The 16,309-nt window shown below is 33.4% G+C and overlaps 3 protein-coding genes across 5 annotated transcripts; 1 reads left to right on the plus strand and 2 right to left on the minus strand.

Moving 5' to 3' along the window:
- Positions 1-2,350: 2,350 nt before the first annotated feature.
- On the minus strand, positions 2,351-6,093 carry LOC110992899 (putative leucine-rich repeat-containing protein DDB_G0290503). 2 transcript variants are annotated; one of them, XM_022258888.2, is made up of 7 exons: positions 5,930-6,093; positions 5,732-5,776; positions 5,441-5,604; positions 4,951-5,105; positions 3,456-4,854; positions 2,868-3,014; positions 2,351-2,642 (listed from the first exon to the last, which is right to left on the minus strand). In XM_022258888.2, the coding sequence occupies exons 1-7, from the start codon at positions 5,961-5,963 to the stop codon at positions 2,427-2,429; spliced, it is 2,160 nt and encodes a 719-aa protein (XP_022114580.2). In that variant the 5' UTR covers positions 5,964-6,093; the 3' UTR covers positions 2,351-2,426. The 2 variants fall into 2 exon arrangements, with proteins under 2 accessions (XP_022114580.2, XP_022114581.2); XM_022258889.2 differs by lacking the exon at positions 5,732-5,776.
- A 6,100-nt stretch (positions 6,094-12,193) lies between these two features.
- LOC110992847 (splicing factor 3A subunit 2) lies at positions 12,194-13,767 on the minus strand. Its single transcript, XM_022258820.2, has 3 exons — positions 13,469-13,767; positions 13,067-13,330; positions 12,194-12,609 (listed from the first exon to the last, which is right to left on the minus strand). The coding sequence occupies exons 1-3, from the start codon at positions 13,620-13,622 to the stop codon at positions 12,242-12,244; spliced, it is 786 nt and encodes a 261-aa protein (XP_022114512.1). The 5' UTR covers positions 13,623-13,767; the 3' UTR covers positions 12,194-12,241.
- Positions 13,768-14,773: 1,006 nt separating this feature from the next.
- Positions 14,774-16,241, plus strand: LOC110992891 (40S ribosomal protein S10). 2 transcript variants are annotated; one of them, XM_022258878.2, is made up of 4 exons: positions 14,774-14,864; positions 15,038-15,250; positions 15,669-15,912; positions 16,179-16,241. In XM_022258878.2, exons 2-4 carry the CDS (start codon positions 15,051-15,053, stop codon positions 16,212-16,214), a joined length of 480 nt encoding a protein of 159 aa, XP_022114570.1. In that variant the 5' UTR covers positions 14,774-14,864; positions 15,038-15,050; the 3' UTR covers positions 16,215-16,241. The 2 variants fall into 2 exon arrangements, with proteins under 2 accessions (XP_022114570.1, XP_022114571.1); XM_022258879.2 differs by having other exon boundaries at positions 14,853-14,877.
- Positions 16,242-16,309: the final 68 nt, after the last annotated feature.

Here is a 16,309-nt window from a genome sequence, read left to right on the forward strand (position 1 = left end):
ATGTACTTATATGCCCGCATGGCGAATAGATCATTACTGAATTTCCAATCTAATGACAGGTCGTGGAACTAATTTAGAGATGTCTGGATACGTCACGTTGCATAACTACAGGATAGTCATCACTATGCAATTATTATTGATGACGATTTTACTTATATAGATCATAAATAACTGGGCAGCAGCCCTAGTCTGCGTGGAGCCTTTTTTGTGTATATAAGTTAAATATTCAAAAATATTTAATATAAAAAATATAAATTACTTGTATTTCGCTAAGTAGTGTTTTCCAATAAAAAAGATGTGAGCTCGGACTATCTCTCGTATAGTTAACTGGTTTAATGTAAATAACTTACTGCTTAAAGAAAATAAAACAAAATGTTTTAGATTTACAACTAATAGCGTAAGATTTTGATAACCTGAAAGTTAAGGACAGTGAACTAAACTTTGTTGACAAAACTGTTTTCCAAGGCAAAACTATAGATAGTAGACTACAGTGGGGCCCACACATTAGTATATTTCATTACAAGTGCGGAAAGCCTGTCATTGCAACGAGTTCCGACGAATGTCTACCCGAGCCGAGGCGCAGCCGAAGGTGAGGGTTGACAGTCGGGACAAGTTGCAATGACGGAACCGCACGTGTACTGAACGACTATTTTTAATACAGTTACGAAAAAATTAAGCCATTTAATAAAACTATTTGCTTTTTTTCTATTCTCTCTACGGAATAAATTCGTTGCACGTAGATATGTAGCGACTTATATGTTTCCGGTAAATTGTTCTCCGAAGCATTTTAGGCAATTATACTGCGTTCGGGTGGTATTCATTCAAATAAAATATCGTCGAAATTACTCATTTTGTGCAACAAATAACTCAACTCGAAAGAACATTTTTGGAAAATGGCGCCAACCGCGAGAATATGAGCAAAGCTTGTTTTTTCTTTTTTTCACCCATTCCGGGTAGGCAAAGGGAACTTTGCCCATACAGCCAATTCTTCAGTTGACTATTTTTATTGAAAGAAAACCAAATCTAACTCATTGAGTCCAATCATTAAATCTGATATTTAAACAAATAGTAGCTTCTTTTTAAAATATTTGCATGAATCATAAAAACTTCTGTGATTTTTTTTAGTAAAAACTTCATGGTTAGTTTTTTCTTTTTAATATTTTTTTTATTGATATGAAATATAATAAACCTAACCTAACTTATTGAATCCAATTATTAGTAAACTTTTTGAAAATACGTATTTGCATATATTATAAAACTCTTTTTAATTGATATGAAATGAAAAGAAACCTAATCGAACTTATTGAATCCAATTATTATAATATTTAGAAATCATATATCATAAAAACTTCTATGAATCTTTTTAATAAAACCTTCGTGGTTGGTTTTTTCTTTTTAATACACATTGTTTTGACAGTTGGCAAAGAAAACGCACGAGTGCGGGAATGGCAAAGAAAAAGCACGAGTGTGTAATAGCCCACTTTCCGAACGCTATACGTCCCTGCAATATGCCACTTTTTGAGCAACTGTATTAAAAAGACTATTTCGAATAGGCTGAGCTCTGTAGCATATGCAGTAAAGAAAATCCGTCTTTTTACTGATAAGTATACGGCTAAAATTGTGTACCATAGCTACTTACACAGCGATATATCGTACGGTATTCTACTGTGGGGTGCTGCAGCAGAAGTTCAATCCATATTTTTTTACCATCCTGTATTATCACCATTTGTTTTAAAATCGTTAAAACAAATGGTGATAATACTCACCAGTATGATACGCGAAATAGAACTAATTAGAGTGTACGACCAACCAGGCTTCAAAAGATAAACCACTCCTTATATGGAAATTGTATTCGTTTTTACAACAAACTCCCAAGCGAAGTAGAGAATTATCATTAAATAAATTGAAATCGATAGTAAATAAATCAATAAGATTTTTATAAATGTAACGAATACTTAAATGATCCTAATCCTTGGGATTGATTTGCTCCAGTTCAAACAATTTGTATTAAAAACTTGGCGATTGAAGAGTGGCTGAAAGTTTCTTGCCAGTTCTTGCCCGCTCTACGCCCTTGACTTGCGAACTGGTAGTAAATGTACATTTACAATTAATTTATTGTTTTTGACGTTCATAGGAGTACTTGTTTACCTATATGAATTGATTTTTTTTATGTCTCAATAATTTCAATCAAATATTTTGCGCGAATGATCCATACAAAAATAATGTATTTTACACCTTGTATATAATTTATTAAAGTAAATCAAATAGCAAAACGAATCACCAAATAAATTTAATATAAATTAAACAAAATATTCATGACAAATATTTTAAAATTAAAAAAAAAACATGCTGCAAATAAATAATAAATACAAACAGTAACACAATTTTGTCGTAAAAACAATTTACCAACGAATATCTGATAAAATTTAATGATTCCTCTCTCTAAGGGGAGAGATAATTTGAACATTTTCTTTGCCAATTTTTTGCGATTTGCGAATGGCCAAGGGCGATTTGGGCTTGACTTCTGCGTCCTTCTTCATTTTGTCGAGTAAAGACGTCTGCTTCGCGATATTCATCGTTAACTCTTCGTTTTCTTGACGGAGAAGGGACAGTTCCACCACCAGCGATTGTTGATCTTGAATCTAAGAGGGCCACAAATGTTAAAATACCTTCGAAATTAAACTTCTGGAACGGACAATGCTTATTTATTTATATTTTAGTCGACTTATGTAAAGGAAAAAGATTTTAGACGACATACATTAATTGGTATTTATTGTGAAGGGTATTATTGATTAGAAAATATTAATGTACTGCGATACCCAAGAACCAACCACCAACGATTATAAAATGCCACATCCATAAATTACCTGTTGTTGGAGACACTGGTTTTCGTTCTCAAGCCGGGTGATCTCGGCGGCCGCTTGACCCAACAGAAGTCGGGACTGTTCGGCGGCCGCGCTCGCCTGACCGGCGTGCTCGGTGGCCAGCTCACAGAGCACGCGCTTCTTCTCCACCTAATTCGTTATTCATATTAATAAAAATAATAAATGTGTGTATTCCTAGTATGACAACATTAGCTGTATTAATACATAACTAATACAAATTATAAAGAGGAAAGATTGGTATGTAAGTATGTTTGTAACGAAATGGTTCAAAAAGTACTGGACCAATTTTAAAAATTCTTTCACCATTTGAATCCTACATTGTCACTGATTAATAAGGCAAATATTTGAATTGCAATAACCCAAGGTGCAAAACATGCCTATAATATAACTTTCACCGCATGCGCTGCGAAAACTATTGATGTTAGAACAAAAAAAATATTCCACACTATTAAAGAACATATCAATATCTACAAAAAATGTTCAAAAATAAATATTCACTCGTACGAAGCCGGGATGGGCCGCTAGTCAATTATAATTAACTAACGATAGTTACTATTGTGAACACCTCACCTCGTCACGAAGCAATTTTATTTGCGAATTGGATTCCTTCTTGATCAGTTCGACATCTTCGATCAATTCACTCTTGATAGAGCCCAATTCACGATAAGCCTCCTTTTCCACATTTTGTAAACTTTCAATCAAGGTCACGTTATGTTCCATTATACGATTGTGCTCTTTGGCAAGTGCCGCTTTGGATTTCAAAATATTGACTAACGCTTCCTTGTACTCGTTGCATTCCATCACCGCGTTGTTTAGAGTACTTTTATACGATGTCAGTTCCTCTTCCAATACTTCTTTTGAATTTGTCAATGACTGAACCTGATTTTCCAAATGCTCCAATTCGTTATCAGACTCCCGTAGACGCATAGTGAGCACTTGGACAATGTCGCGCGTCACGGATAACGATAGTTCAAATTTACTCTTTTCCTTCACGGCTTTGTCTACTTCGACTGTCAACCTATTAATTTCATTTTCAAATTCTATCATTTTTAATTTGTTCTCTTCTCTCAGTTCATCCAATTCTCTGACTACTTTTAATTTTTCGTTTTTCATTGTTTCCTTTTCGTCTTTTAAATTGTCTAACTCTTTTTGTAATGCATTGTATTTCTCCTCAGTTGCAGTTAAATTAGCTTTCAGATTTTTAGCTTCATTGTGCAATTCATACAGCTCCTTATGTTTTTGCTCCAGAGATTCTTGAATATTGCTGCTGCGCTCCTCAAACTGTATTTCACACAATTTTAACTTTTCTCGAGTAGCCTCATCAATTTGTTCCAGTTTAGCCTTCATTTCTTTCTCTTTATCAAATAATTTATTTGTCAATTCATAAATTTTCTCATCTTTTTCCTTTACCAATTCATTTTTTATAGTCTCTAAGGCTACATTAAATTTAATTTTTGTGTTTTCCTGGTCTGCTTTGCATTTGCTAATTATACTTTGTTTTTCTTCATCAATTTTGGCTTTGAGTGTCTCTAATTCCAGTTTGTATTCCCTTCTAATACTTTCATTTGCTTCCAGGGCTAGGGCATGATGCCCCTTAACCATTTCTAATCTTTGTTTTGTCTCCTCTAAACATGATTCTGTATCAGAAAGTTTCTTTTGTAGATCGGAGCACAAGCTATCTCTTATAGTTATTAATTCCTCAAGGGATGCTAGTTCTATTTGTTTATGATTCACTTCATGGCCTAATAAACTACATTGTTGTTCTAATTCATAAATTTGTTTTTTTAAATCATCTGTGGAATTACTTTTATCTTCATTTTGCAAAGTACAATCATTAAAGTTTTTAATTAGTGATTGTATATTAATATCCCCATTAGACACTTGTTCAATGACTTTTTTCAAACTTGCAGTTTGAATTTTTAATTCTTCAATTTGCTTATTATATTCTAAAATGGTGTAGTCTTTGTTTCTGAAAATATAAAAAATAATAATATATTTCAACTCGAGATTGTTTTAAAGTAAATTATATATATTTATGATAAATATAATAAATAATTATACATACCTTATTTCAGCTTCATGGGCCTTTATAAGATCATCTTGGAGCGTTAGGTTGTTAGGAGAATAAGATGTTGTAATTACTTTTTTGGCAGTGGATTTAGGCAAGGCATTTATTTTCTGAGTACTTGTACTTTTTATCACTGACTTTACGGGTTTTGGCTGAAAGTATTTAAATATTAAATTATTGTCTTCTAAAGTTCTATGTTCTTCTTTTTAGACGTTTATAAGTGTATGAGTTTACCCATATAACTAAAGATATTTTGAATTGATTTGATTTGAAAGAAAGAAGCACAAAAATGCCACCACAAATCTGTCTAATTAAATTAATTTATTTTAAGTTTCATATAATATAATATATATTGACACAATTTTACATAGATATCCTATTAAGTAGCTATTTTGTATTTTACAATTACTTTTGTAATGAAATTAATTTCAATATGGATTCGAGATTTTAGACTTCAAATTATATGAACAAATAATTGTCTACTTACAGTCATAAATGATTTAAGGCTCTGTACAGAGCTACATTGTGAATGAGTGTCTGAATGTTTCTTAGGTGTAGAAAGTGGTGTAACTTTGGGCTTGAGTGCTACAGATTTTTTGATTACTTTTTCTTCTTTTGGTGGTGCTAACTTGTGTTGACTCTTTACTGGAGCTAAACAAAAAAACAGAGATTTTACCTAAATACGTCTAAACCCAACCTCATGTAAACAGTTGTTAACTAGTGTTAGTACTGTAGGACGACACATATCCTTTAACCCAGATAGATAAATAATTCATACCATTGTGTGTAATTTGCCTTTGTTTTAGAATATGTGAAATTATACCTGTAATTTTTTTAATTCGATAAAATAATTCAAACTATGTTCCTAATACACCAGTAAAAATAGACAATTATTAAAGATAAATAAAACGTTAACAGTCATTTGTTTTCAATGGAAATATTAAAAAAATTATAATTTAACTATAAATTTACTCACCAATTGTTTCAAATCTTTTAGCCTTTGAAAACATATTACACGAGTTCGTTATTGTAACTCATGCACACATATAAGTAATGAAATACAATTCCAGTTTGGGGTAACGCGCGAAACTAAACGTTAAAATATAAAGCTCGCGGCCGTTATACCAGCTGACAGCTGCAGTGAAGATTGTATTGAATAATAAAAAACCGTTAAATTACGTTTCATTTTACGTTTGAGGTATACCTATCTATAACATAACTATTTATATGTTTTTATCATTATTTTATTAAATACTTGGACTTTTGTAAACGTGTTTTACTGAAAATTATTTAATAGATAGATATGATTTCAATCTAAATTTGAGTTCGCCAACTAACGAACTTTTTATTACTTATGATTCAATCCTCTATCAATTTTATTTTACGTTGAGAAATAAAACAACAATGTAAATATACAATATTTATTATGAATTCTAAAATCCTAAATCTTCTTTTTATGTAAAAAACCGTTGAGTCGCACAGGCGACATTCGCTGACAAAATTTGTTATCTAAACTATTTTTTAGACAGCTGACTATGTATCTAATATTAAATATCTAAATATTCTTATTATATTCATTAAGGCCTATACGCATTATGACAATGGAAATGATATTGTATGTGAGTTGTACAAAATTCTTAATAAACAAATTTGTTCAGTTCCTCCTTAATTATGCTCGCTAAAAATATTATTAACAAAGAAGTATCGAATATACAATAATCCTCCAGACAAAATAGAGTATCATATTATTAGAACGATTTACGATTATTGCTATATAAAATATTGAGGCCGTATATAATTCCTAATAATCCTAAATGTTAGAAATTTCTGTCTGTTAAGAAAGGCCACCGCTTCCTTCTTTCATGAAAATGAACAATGTAACAGCCCAGTTATTAGTGATATTGCTAATTTAATTTCATATAAATGTTTGTCTGTACTAGTGATCAACGATGTTCAATCAAGTATGTTAGCAGTTCCAGTCCAAGCGATATGGGCATTCATTCTCTAATACCCCCTTGCTTATTGTGTTTTAGTGTAGCTAAAATAATTTAGAAAATACGAGGACTTGATACTAATAAAACAGCTATATAATTAAGGACTCGCTTCCTCACATATTTGTAGCTTTACACACCATATATAGTATATCCCTTAAGAAGTATGGAAAACGTCTCGTGTTGTACACAATATAAGAAAGAAGTTATTACCGACGTAAAAAAGTACCGTTCTGTATAAACATAGGACGGTAGTTTATATTACTTTTCCAAGCTCTTTGAATTAGTTTTTTATCGTTTTATCGTTATCTTATTAAACGTATGCAGATCTGTGCTTTTGATGAACAGCATGGTTCAAAAGAGATCGTTCTACTCAAACAAACTTCTTCTCTTTTGTGACCAAAGCATGTCAGGAATTAGATAAAAGTGTAGCCCCTAGATAGTAACAATGTATACTGACTATATAGTCAGAAGCTAAAACAACTTCTTTGATATAAGTATTGTTATCGTCATACTATAATCAGAAGCTGTGTGTAAGAATGGAATTGCAGGAAACTTACTGAAGTGGTTTAAGTCATAATAGGCCTCAGTCACTAGTTGTCGGAGTCGCCGACTCTACTTTCTAGATTGCGCGATCTGGTGTTCCCCAAGGATCATATATGTGGAACATGGATATTTTATTTGAATGATCCTTAATGTAAGCAAGTGTTTGCATAATTCCAATTTAATAACGTGGAATAAGTGATACCATGATGATCTTATGTTCAAAATTAAACGTATTTTTTTAATAAATACAACCGGAAAAACCGGGGAAAAAAATGGGTTCAGGAGATTTGTGACTCGGGTGTAATTATTGATAAAAATTATTTGATATATTTTAAGTAATGATGCAGTTACTATCCGCACCAATGCTCAGCACGGCAATGCCGCACTTTTTGGTACGCCGATGACTTGACGTCTCACAAAAGTTCAATAAGTCCACTTCAGTCAAGTATCGCGGACATCTTGAGTTTGTCGTTTTTGAGTAAACTTCCACTCTAACTGCCACCACATAATTTCGACTGACAGATCTGTTTCTACATCAGTAATAACAAACCTTACTTATGACCATTGTGGTCTGATATTTTGCTTCTCTGGCATAATATATTTTGATGAAGCCAAGCACGTTAAATATGGAACCATCACAAATAGTCGCATGGAAAGTTTTAGGCATAACGCTAATTCTAAGGTTTGTAAAATAGATAACTTGTGTTCTAAATAATTCGGAGAGAAAAAACAAAAGATTGTTTAGTGTTATTAAAAATGAGTTTGATACTATTTACATTAAAGACTGTTAAGTGCAACAAAAAATTAAGTTCGATGCCACGAGTGGTATTTATAAGAGTAGGAATAGGCTTTATGAATTGTATGCTTTAAGAAAATATAATCACAACGGAGTGTTTATAGAATATGTCAGAAATTATTCCAAAACTTTTAGAAAAGTTTGCAAATATACAAAGGGTTTGCATGTACGTGAAAAAATTAAGAATTCAATTAATAAAATCAAAACTACTTGGAATGTAAATGTAAACCGATAAACAGGAAACCTTAAATCCCGCAATAATTCATTCCTTTTAAAGGTTGATGATAAGATTATTGTTGAAAGCTTAGAGATCGCTGATATTTATGAAGATTTCTTTACAATAATACCTGTAATTACTACATATTCTCTGAATTCTTCTCCCAAAGAGGCTATTAGTTTTCTTAAAACTTACGTACCGGAATGCAAAATAGATTTTCAGTTTAACCACGTTAGCTCTGGTGATGTAGTTAAAACTTTAAAATTAAAACATTCTGGAGACTTGTGGGATGTTTCTGTACATATTATAACGGACATTATTGATATTATTGCCCCAGATCTTGCATATATTTTTAACAATTGTAATGATGAAGGAACTTTTCCAGTTTCAATGAAGAATAGTAAAATAATAAATACCTTTATTTAATGGATGCAGGACAGATCATACTAATTTCAGACTCATCTCAATATTGCCAACTTTAAGTAAAGTTTTTAAAAAAATTGTACTGGAACAATTAATTACATTCTTTAATACAAACAATCTTCTACACAACGCACAATACGGTTTTACTCAAGGTCGCTACTACCGATGCTGGAATACCTGTGTTGCAATACATATTTGATGCATGGAAGTTTTCTGTAGGTGCGTATCCATTAGAGCAGCCTCAGGCCGAGCAGCGACTTGAAGCAAACCGAGGCTGCTCACTCCGAGGCATAGGTTCGAGGCACGTTGCGGGTCAAGTTGAGGCATGTCGCCTCGCCTAGATCCGAAACTAGTTTAAAGTAAGAACGCGCAGACACCAGACGCGCGTAGAGTAGCCGCTGCTTTAATAGCTATAAACATTATAGTAGTGTAATAAAAAAGAAAAAAAAGGGAATACAACAAAAAATTATTCAAAAGGAAGCATCGATGGTGGATAAAAGAGTTATATCGCAATAGAATTCAGCATGGATGTGACCAATTGCTATTGGACATAACGTTTGAAGATGTATCGTATAATTTTATTAATTTAACTGCAGTTTCGTTGTCCATTGCCACCTGAGGCGACACGCCCGTCCCCACCAAGTGCACGGCTCGGAGCGCGCCAAAAAAACCGACAAAATATGGCTCGGCTCGCGGCAACGAATTTGCCTCATGGCGCGGCGTGCCTCAAGTTGAGGCAGCGTCTCCACTTGTGCGGCCTCGGATCAAGCGGCTGCCTCGCCCCAAGTCTGCCTCAAATGGATACGCACCTTGTGATATGTCGAAGGTGTTTGATAGTGTTGATCATAAGACTCTGCTTTGCAAACTTGACCACTGTGGTATAAAAAATGCAGCTTTTAACTTAATAACCTCTTACCTAAGTTGTCGAACTCACAAAGTTGATATAAATGGAAGCAAATCTTCGGGATCACATTAAAATGGGAGTCCCACAAGGATCAATACTGGGACTATTTTTATTCCTTATATATATTAACGATTTGCCTTCTTATGCAATGTTATATGCGATATTAAATTTCAATTTCAAAAATTCTTTATTCAATGTTCAACAACAATTAAAAGTGCTACATGTCCAGTGTACATTATTTCCTGGAATGCAACAAACTTATAACTAAACACGTTTTTTTAAAAGCCGCATTGCTCTTTTTAAAAACTTATAAGAAAAAAAAACAGTTAAAAACTAAAGTTATAATTATTCGAAGTTTAACATTAATAATAAGGTTAACTGGGAACTATGCAATATTTAGATGAGATTTGCATTTTTGACATGTCTAGATTTAACTAAAAAATTAAATATAACTAACAATACATATAAATAGGGTAGCACGGAGAACAAAAGAGTGGACGTCAAGCAATCATAATAGTCACCCGCTAAGGCTAGCGCGAGCATCGATAAGAGGCTTATTACACTATGCGATATTCAGACTGACTTAGTAAGACTGTCTTAAAATCTAATTAGCAAGCTCGCTATTACACTAGACTGAATACCGCATGCTAACTCATTTTTACTCATTTGCAAAGCGTACGTAGTCGGTGACGGATGTCGCCATGTGACTTAAGAAACTACCTTAGAGTAGAAGCTGCCGAGTTTGAATGACTATTAAAATGTTATATTAGTAATTTATATTATTATATGTAATTTAATAGATACTCCATACATTCAATATGGCAATAAAAATGGCATGTCTCGGTACAAATCAAGAACAGAACCAGGCTGGCACACTTTAGTATGTTGTCATTAGAGAATCGCAGAAAATTTATTTAAATTTATTGACACATCGTTTGCAGCTAAGATATTCTATAATAAGATTGATTGTCCGAACCTTCTTTCTAAATTTAAGATTCATGTTTGTTTTTACCAATGTATCAGTGTGTCGAGCGTTGGCTAACTTTATCTATAAAAAATAGAAAACATTCCAAAGTACTTTTTTTGGACGTCAAGCAATCATAATAGTCACCCGCTAAGGCTAGCGCGAGCATCGATAAGAGGCTTATTACACTATGCGATATTCAGACTGACTTAGTAAGACTGTCTTAAAATCTAATTAGCAAGCTCGCTATTACACTAGACTGAATACCGCATGCTAACTCATTTTTACTCATTTGCAAAGCGTACGTAGTCGGTGACGGATGTCGCCATGTGACTTAAGAAACTACCTTAGAGTAGGAGCTGCCGAGTTTGAATGACTATTAAAATGTTATATTAGTAATTTATATTATTATATGTAATTTAATAGATACTCCATACATTCAATATGGCAATAAAAATGGCATGTCTCGGTACAAATCAAGAACAGAACCAGGCTGGCACACTTTAGTATGTTGTCATTAGAGAATCGCAGAAAATTTATTGACATATCGTTTGCAGCTAAGATATTCTATAATAAGATTGATTGTCCGAACCTTCTTTCTAAATTTAAGATTCATGTTTGTTTTTACCAATGTATCAGTGTGTCGAGCGTTGGCTAACTTTATCTATAAAAAATTCCAAAGTACTTTTTTTTCTTGCGAACACGCCATGGTGCACGCGGCCACAGAAAACAAACATGTACAAACGTCTTTGCTCTGCGACTGCCGCGCGCTGACTGAATGATTTAGCGTGCTAAGTCTTATTACACTACACGATATTCAGCAAGTAAGCCAGTAAGCACCGCCGAACCCATTCGGTCGGTCTAATTAGACAGGCTAACTGGCTAACTCTTATTACACTAGGCTGAATATCGCGTGGTGTAATAAGCCTTTTACGCGGTGCACGCACATTCCGACTCTATATTACTTGATAATAAGACCAGAGGTCGCGCGCGATGCGATGACCAATACTCGCGCACCTGCGCGCCCTTACATGAAATGTAAATGGGGGTCCACGATAGTGGATCTCAACACATACACTGACAGTACCTATTTACTTACATCATACTACATATATGGTCTCCTATTTCTATACAGAAGAAATCATTGAAATTGTTTTAATTATTCATGTAGTTTTTTTGTTCTAGATTTTTCTTTTCTTTTCATCAAAAAAATAAATTAAACATATCTGTACCAATTAAAGATCAGGATCTTATAATTGGTATAGTAACTTGTTAATTTTCATTCAGAAAGTACAATTTGGTAATGTCACTCGTAATGGCTCTTTTCTGTAATATGTACTTCAATTTATTTTGAATGATGTGAACTATAGGTCAGTTTTTTTTAATGAAAAAAATGAAGTATATTTGTCTTTTTATTAAGTAAAACTTACACTTAAGCATATCAATGTTACATAGATGGAGGAGGAGGTGGAACTGGCATCAAGGGTGGGGGTGGTGGAACTCCCATCATTGGTGCACCAGGTGGGGGCGGTAAACGAATCCCATGATTTTCCCACATCTTGGAAGGAGGTGGAGGCAATCTCAATGGCTCCAATTTAAATGCAAATTGCAAGAAAAACTGCTTTGTATCCTTATTCCAATGAGTCCAAAACTTAGAATCATGCTTCTCAACTTCTCGACTAGGCACTTTGAATGCTATTGTCTCATAAGGCTCTGCTGCAAATAGTAAATACTGCCACCTGCGGTCTGGAGGTTCTATTTTTTGTTCATAGGCTGACATAAATCTATGCCTTGGCTGCACTCCTTCAGATATTTCTATAAAATAATATTAATATTAATTTGATAACGTAATCATATATTTCAATAATTTATGATGTAGTGATAAAATATTACAAGGATTGACTATATTATGACTCATATGTAATATCTATGTAAAATTCAATTTAAGGCAAATTTGCACGCTATTGTATGTGTAAAAGAATATGCAAACATTAGATTGTATCACCAAAACATTATTGTATCATATTCTTGCAAATAAATATATTATTATTAAAAATATATTATGTATTTAAATTTTTAAAAAAGGCAGTCAAACATACTGCCACTGTCTGCACATATAATACTGGCTAAATTATTCACTATACTAAATTATTATCTTCTAAAAGTTATATTAAATCTGTAACATCTAACTTTACAAAAAAATTCAATTAGCTCATGTTTACAGACTAATTGTAATAAAAACAGGATAACAAATTTGACTGGAGTTATATACCTGGATAGTCAACTTGAAATAGTAAACTTTGCTGTCCATTTTCAGGATCCTTTTGCTTAGTTACTCTGTAACCAGGGCGTCCAATTTTTACAAACTTTTTAGGTTCAATCCTTGGTTTCTCTGGGGCCAATTGTTGTGGAGCTTCTTTGGCTTCTTTTGCAGCTCTTCGAGCTAAATTAGCCTGATGTTTCTTTCCTTGTGTATGAGCCAAGTAACTTCCCTCATTATTATGAAGAGTCAGACAAAGCTTACACTCATAAGAACCTGGATTGAAAAACAAACATTTTTATTTATTTATAAGTTAAACATTTGATTAGCCTCTGCAATTTACAAGTTAGAAAATAACTTCAGGTTCTGCAGGATGGCAGATAGGTTATTTAAATTTTTCCAAAAAATACAAACCTAAATGATTTTTCATAAAATAAGGATCCTTATTTAAGTCGATTGTTTCCAAGGCAAGCTGCCGAAGCCGCTCGCGGCGATCTCTGTTGCTTTCGGACCATGATGCTACGCCACCGCCTCCTGTTTTTCCTCCAGGCCGATTTTGAAAATCCATCGATTGTTAGGAATTTCCTTAGAATAATTATTAATATTTAGGTTTACACAATGCTTATATACTTATAAAGGCTTAGATTTTAACATTAAGGAATATATAATTTAGATTGTTTGTGGGGTTTATCGTCGAGATTGACAGTTGACAATATTGAAATTGAACACATCTGACATCAGTGTTCATAGATAACAAACAGAAGCCATGCAGCTACGATGCAATATTAACGATCTATCTATCTTTCGTAGTGGGTCACATCCATTACAAACATAATATTGTCTCAATCCGCATGCCCGTAAAATTATTGTGAATTGTAAATTACCTATTACGGACTAAAATAATCTTCTTTTTTTATATAACAGGGCAAAAATGAGCAGAAGGCTCATATTCTGATATAAAGTGTAACACGCGGCGGTACGGTCATTTCCTGAAGGCATCGAATGGATTCGGAAATACTTTAGCGGATAGCTGGTACCACATTGCATGAAAAAAACTGCCATAAATCCTCAATTGAGACGGACATCGAGGTGATATTGGAATTTTGTATTCTGCCTCGACGTCCGAATATGAAACTTACCTAGTCAGTAATCCGTACCACTCTGATCACTTTCCATGGTAAGTGCGATAGAAGATGAAGAGTAAGCCCACATCCCTTCGCAACACGAAGCCGCTCGGAAAGAGATTGATCGTCGATGATGATCCACACAAATGATGATGAAACAGCCCAAATGGTCGGCCTTCTCTTTCGCGGGGTAGGCCAGCGACTTATTCTCCCTGTTCAGTGGTGGAATGGAGGGCTGACAGAAATTTCCTTAGAGAGCTTTTGCGAGAGACCAGAAGACGCAAAAAGACTGCATTCTCGCCTAATCTGCTGTCCGATAGTGCTAAATACTTAAATTTGCTCTATTTCGCCTCGTTTTAAACCGAAAACTTAATTATAGAAAGTAAATGTAAATAAAATAGAAAGCGGGAGCTTCGGCACTACAATAAATGGGAAATAATTGTAAAATAAGGCTTGTAAATAAATCATGTACCAATTTAGAAATTTCATATTTTCATTATACTAGCCCGGAAGAAGTTATAAAACAAGACATTTATATGCCTTTATTTGCTATACAAGCACGGTTTTTTTTTCAAAACATCAATGTCAATTATTATTGATGTCAGTATTAGTAATATTGTCAAAAATGTATGGTATTGAAAACTAAACATCTGTCACACTCTTTTACTTGTCAAAAGTTGCGGAAGGTAGTGTTTACGAGTAAATCTAAATTTATTTTGATAATCATTTAGAAACTTTAAACTAAAAGACATTAAAATTGGTTTTCAGTGTTAAATAATTATTTAATTCCTATTATTTTTAAGGTGTGGTGTCTTGTGCGAATATCTGGAGATAACCTCTAAACTTCCGTGTTTTGCAGGTAGTGGTTCAAGATGTTGATGCCAAAACAAAACCGTGTCTCCATTTACGAGTACCTTTTTAAAGAGGGTGTTATGGTGGCCAAAAAAGACTACCATGCCCCCAAACACCCGGATCTAGAAAAGATTCCAAACCTCCAAGTTATCAAAGCTATGCAATCCTTAAAATCAAGAGGTTATGTTAAGGAACAATTTGCATGGAGGCATTTTTATTGGTAAGTGTGCGAAATGTTTAATTCGTGAAAGAAAGTTACGGCCTCAAAAATTTGTAAACGACTATACGCACTTACGCATTATAAAATGTCAGGTTCAATTTTCTTATATATGAACAGTAATTCAAGATACACATTGTATCAGCTGATCTAAGTTATCCTGCTTGTTATAATTATAATAACAGTATCCTAGTATATAGTACTGTGTTTCAAATGCACCTTTCAACAGATATAATAAATTTGATAAAAATACGTAAATAGTTATTTCAGTTATGTTTTAATTGATTCAGAAGTAAAGTATGTGTGTGTTAAGGCAATAAACCATTGATAAAGAATAATCCATACCTAGGTAAAGGAGGAATTTTATTGTGGTTTATAAATAATTGTATTTAGAATTAAAAGTTTATATCTTGATTTTCAGGTACTTGACCAATGAAGGTATTGAGTACCTTAGGATTTTCCTTCATCTGCCACCTGAAATTGTGCCAGCTACCCTTAAGAGATCAGTAAGAACTGAAACAGTCCGGCGTGGAGCCGTGGGCCGTCCTGATGCTCCTGCTAGATCTGCAGAAGACAGATCAGCATACCGTCGTGCACCAACCACACCTGGTGCACCTCATGATAAGAAAGCTGATGTTGGACCTGGCACAGCAGACCTTGAATTTGTAAGCTGCTTAATTTTTGTATACAATGAGCAGTTATGTGACCCAGATTGATATTCGGGAACAAGACTGTTAACTAGGGCTCTGTATATATGTCAAAATCCATTTAATTTTTCACATAATATGGAAGACAGCTATTAAATATTTCACTTGAAGTAATTTATTAGGCTGTGTTTGTAAAAAAACACATAAAAAGGCTTAAAACAAAACTATCCTTTAATCCTTTTGTATTATATGGATAATAAATAAGCTTTCCCATATTGTTTCAGAGAGGAGGATATGGACGCGGCAGGCCTACATCCTAAATTAAGTTAAATAAAAATATAACCTAACACTGTTTTTTTATTATTACCTAGTACTACATCTCTATAGTTAGCCATGTAGATGTTTTATTTATATA

This window comes from Pieris rapae, chromosome 22, assembly GCF_905147795.1.
Source record: "Pieris rapae chromosome 22, ilPieRapa1.1, whole genome shotgun sequence".
NCBI classification, from domain to species: domain Eukaryota; kingdom Metazoa; phylum Arthropoda; class Insecta; order Lepidoptera; family Pieridae; genus Pieris; species Pieris rapae.